A 4,293-nucleotide genomic window follows, 5' to 3' on the forward strand; every position below is an offset into this window, starting at 1 on the left:
GACTTAGAAAACATCAATTTTCCTGTTTTTAAACCTTTGCATGGCAATATCTCAGCAACTAAGGGTTGTATCAACAAAGTTCAAAAAAAAACAAAATATAGAGAATTTTCTCAGCTTTTCAAAAAAAAAAGTTCAAAGGTGAGCAAACATGTGCACTACTTTAAAAAAAATGAAAAACTGCGACTATTTTCAAAAATGTCACCTAAAATGGATTTAACTTGAAAACGATGTACTTCATCCAAATTTCATTAAAGTACATTTTGATTGCAAATTTTACATCAAAAAATTAATTTAAAAAACCAATATTTCGATTTTTTGAAAAAAAAAAAGCAGTATTGATTAAAAAAATTATAACTCGATCAAAGATTTTTTGCACAACCTGGAAATTTCTGAAAAATTGGCATTTGATGTCCTCTAAAACATATCAGATAATAAAAAGAATTAAAAATAGTGTTTTTTTTTTGCAAATCAAGTTTTAGTGACAAATAGTGAAATTATATAAATCACAAAAAAAAAAGTTACCGTGTATAATTTTTTTTCAGTGTAGTCTTAATCCATACGTACAACTTTTCCCAAGACACCAAATCGATCAAAAAATTCCTTCATAAGATACAGATTTTTGAATTTTCATACATCAGCTGCCAAACTTGTATGGAAAATTATATGGACAAACTAATGATACAAAATGGCCTCTTTGGGCATACCGAAGGCAACAAAACAGTTTCAGCCGGATTAAAAATAAAAATAAATCGAATAACCGAAATCTCAGAGAATTGCTCAGAGGACGGACACAAAGACATAGCAATTTTCCAACCTGTAGAATGCTATTTGTCAGACAATAAAATTTATTCCATTTTTGTCATTTCAAAGTAATACGTTAAAATTTTGGGATATTTGTGAAATCATTACATTTTTCATTTTAGAAATTTTTCAGAATTTCTCGATTTTTTGTTCGAGATTATTTTATTATTTGACGGTGCATTACGTAGGTCAATGCTAGCTATTAGCAATTTTTTTTAAATCCAAGTCTCCATACAATTTTGCGTGTAGGAATGTAAATATAAAAATATCCTGAGGAAGGATTTTTTGATCGATTTGGTATCATATGAAAGTGATGTAAATTTTGATCAGAACTATAAAAAAATGAAAGAAAAAACAATGTTTCTTTATGTTTTAATGGACTAAAAGTAGTAACAAATTTGCCGGAGTGGATCAAAATCAAGTACAAAAGCTTTATTTTTTTCTATAAAAATGGTAATTTTTTGATAGCTTGATTTGATTTGATTTGATGTGATAACCAACAGGGCCACAAGGATGATCTATGTACACGGAGAAAAAAGAGTTCCCAAAATCGTGAACAAGCGTTCATGAAATTCGGAACCACGAACAAAGTGTTCAAATTCCATGGTACGATTTTGAAAAACGTACCATGAAATTTGAACACTTTGTTCGTGGTTCCGAATTTCATGAACGCTTGTTCACGGTTTTGAGAACTCATTTTTCTCCGTGTAGCGGTTAAATGGTATTTTTTTTATAGCTCGGAATATAGCTTTTCAGAAGCAAGTCAAATTTGAAATCGTGAATGTTTTTTTTTCTAAAATGGTCCTAACTACGATAGTATAGCATATAACTCTAATGAAGACATCAGACATCACTTTTTTTTAAGATACTGATACTGTATGACCAGCCTGCAAATGGGGAATAGTACAGAAAATCTTATTATGTACACAGCAAATAAAGTAGTAATCCAGCTGCGTGTAAAAGGCCTGGGTGTAAAATATATTTTGCATTATTTTATGAAACTCTGTGTAATATTACACCCTGAAATAGCCCATCAGTATGGGAAACCCACTTGACCGAAATGTCAAGCTCACATATACGTTTATCCTTTCATCGGTCTGATGGCCGAGCGGGCTAAGGCGCCAGTCCTAACTGTTGGTGCTGGGTTTGAGTCCCGTCGGTTGCAACTTTTTTTTTGTGTTTACTGAAATTGTACATGCAGCGTGTAATATTAAGTGTCTTTTTTGACGAAGGTGATGTGCATGCTTTTTCATGCGATTTTACCATTCTTCCAGAGCAAAAAACACAAAAAACTGGATTTGCGAAATCGTAGAGAATTACTCCTGTTTTCTATGAATTATAGAAAGTTTTGAAGCAGTTTCAAGGTATTCTGTAATCGTCTTAAAAAACTCATTTACATCTAATATTTGCCTAGAACAAATTTGAACTGCCAACAAATACTTTTATACAACAAGTCTGATACTTGTTTGGTTGTCTTACATTAAAACTCAAGTTCTGAACAAAACCAGAAGTGACCAACATGTAAATGAGACGTTTACCTTTCTGATACTAGAAATTAGTCCAATTTAAAGTCGTTATGGTGTCAAATTACCTCCTACTGCATTGATACCGATCGGGTCACCTCGATACGCTCTCGATTCTCGAAACAATAAAGCCCAAACTTGTTCGACCCAATGTTAACACGTCTTCCATAAATTAATTAAGGGCAATTAATTGCGCACTCCACAGTCAAATCCAGTTATTCCACCAACTTCTACCGAAAAATTCCAACAATGCCACTTATCAGCTTCGACCCCAAAAAAGCCCCGAAAACCAGCAAGACCAGCCGGTCTTAAGATGCGATTAATCAACCTGAAGTGCATGTAAACGTCTAATCCTGTCCCATGTCGGACAAACGATGTAACTCGGATCGAACTTCTTCAGATCAATCACGGCGCACGAGAGAGAATCAACGCGCTCGCATAATCCGGTCAAACTTGCCCTGGCCGGCCGGGGCCGGGTCATAATGATTATTGTCAATGAACTTCGTCTAGATCTTTCGGGCGTCGTCGTCGTCGTCAAGCTAACGCCTTTCAGCGGGGAGGGGAACTCGTTTTTCGAAGGACCCCCTCACGGTTTAGAATTGAAATTGGGCGGGGTATCTCTGTCTCTTTCCTTCGCGTACAGGTGCCAAGGGTCATAGCAGCAGCGTGGTTGACCTCCTGCAAAAAATTTGAGCCATTTGAAGGCATGAATGAATCGAGTTGAAATTGGACTAAAAAAAATAAAGAAGAAAAAGCAACCAGAGTGTGATCTCATAAGAGCCCACGCCCAACCTAGGCACGCACGCGACGAATGGGGTCCTAGCCGGGTGACCACCAATTCGATAGATATAAATTAGAGCACTTGGCCGGTGATTGATATCAGTTGCAGTTCAGTGCTCCGTCAACCACATCAAGTGCAGTGAGAGATCCTCGAAGTGTGAAACGAAAAAAAATCCCTAAAACCGTGAAAATGTTCAAGCTGGTTAGTGTAATTCTAATATTCATGGACTGTTCTCATGGGATCGTCTGAATCCTTTTAAAAAGTGTCCTGTAATACTTAAGCCTATGTGAATAACGTGTTAGAATGTTTATCATGCCAAATGTTGTGGGGGAATACAATTCACCTCAAGTTTTTGTTTAGATATAAATTCAGAAAAAAAATATCTAGAAACAACACTAGTTCTAATCAAACATTGCCTTAATCCCCCTCCAAGGTGCTCGCCTCCTCCCTCGTGGCCATGTGCCTGGCCTCGCCGATCGCTCCCCTGCACCAGAACCCGGAAGCCTCGGCCCAAATCCTGGCCTACGAGAACGTCCTGCACGACGATGGCCACTACAACTGGGGCTACCAGACGAGCAACGGAATCGCCGCCCACGAGGAGGGCCTCGGAGCGCACCAGGCCAACGGAGTGTTCTCCTACACCGGTCCCGATGGCGTCCAGTACCGCGTCCAGTATGTGGCCGATGAGAACGGATTCCGCCCCGAGGGTGCCCATCTGCCAACCCCACCGCCGACCCCGGACCACGTGATCAAGTCGCTGGAGCAGATCCGTGCCAACCCACCCAAGTACCAGAAGGACTTTAGCCTGGAAGCCCTCGATGCCACCATCCGTCGGCTGAAGAACTAAACGCTGCTACACCTAGATTGACCCCTGGCTACAATGTCGAGACTTTTGCGAAAAGTCATTGTTCAAATGTTGAATCTGTTATCGTTGGTTGGATCTGCAACCACGAAATGTGCGTGAGATGAGAATGTTGTGTTCGTTTACCGTCATGGAACAAACTATTTGTGTTTGTTCATATCTAGTGCGAAGGTTAATTTTTAAGTAGACCATTTTCTGTTATTCAAATAAATTATAAAGTGAAAAAATGAATTTGAAATTTATTAACTCTTTTTAAACGATGACAAACACCATTTGTCTTACAGATACAGTCCAGACTCGAATATCCAAAGTTTGAGGGGAAGCAT

At 38.3% G+C, this 4,293-nt stretch overlaps 1 protein-coding gene across 1 annotated transcript; it reads left to right on the plus strand.

Annotated features, from left to right (window-relative positions):
• Window positions 1-3,294: 3,294 nt before the first annotated feature.
• LOC6041468 (cuticle protein CP14.6) lies at window positions 3,295-3,952 on the plus strand. Its single transcript, XM_001850672.2, has 2 exons — window positions 3,295-3,306; window positions 3,539-3,952. The coding sequence occupies exons 1-2, from the start codon at window positions 3,295-3,297 to the stop codon at window positions 3,950-3,952; spliced, it is 426 nt and encodes a 141-aa protein (XP_001850724.1).
• The last annotated feature ends 341 nt before the right edge of the window (window positions 3,953-4,293 follow it).

This window comes from Culex quinquefasciatus, chromosome 3, assembly GCF_015732765.1.
Source record: "Culex quinquefasciatus strain JHB chromosome 3, VPISU_Cqui_1.0_pri_paternal, whole genome shotgun sequence".
NCBI classification, from domain to species: Eukaryota; Metazoa; Arthropoda; class Insecta; order Diptera; family Culicidae; genus Culex; species Culex quinquefasciatus.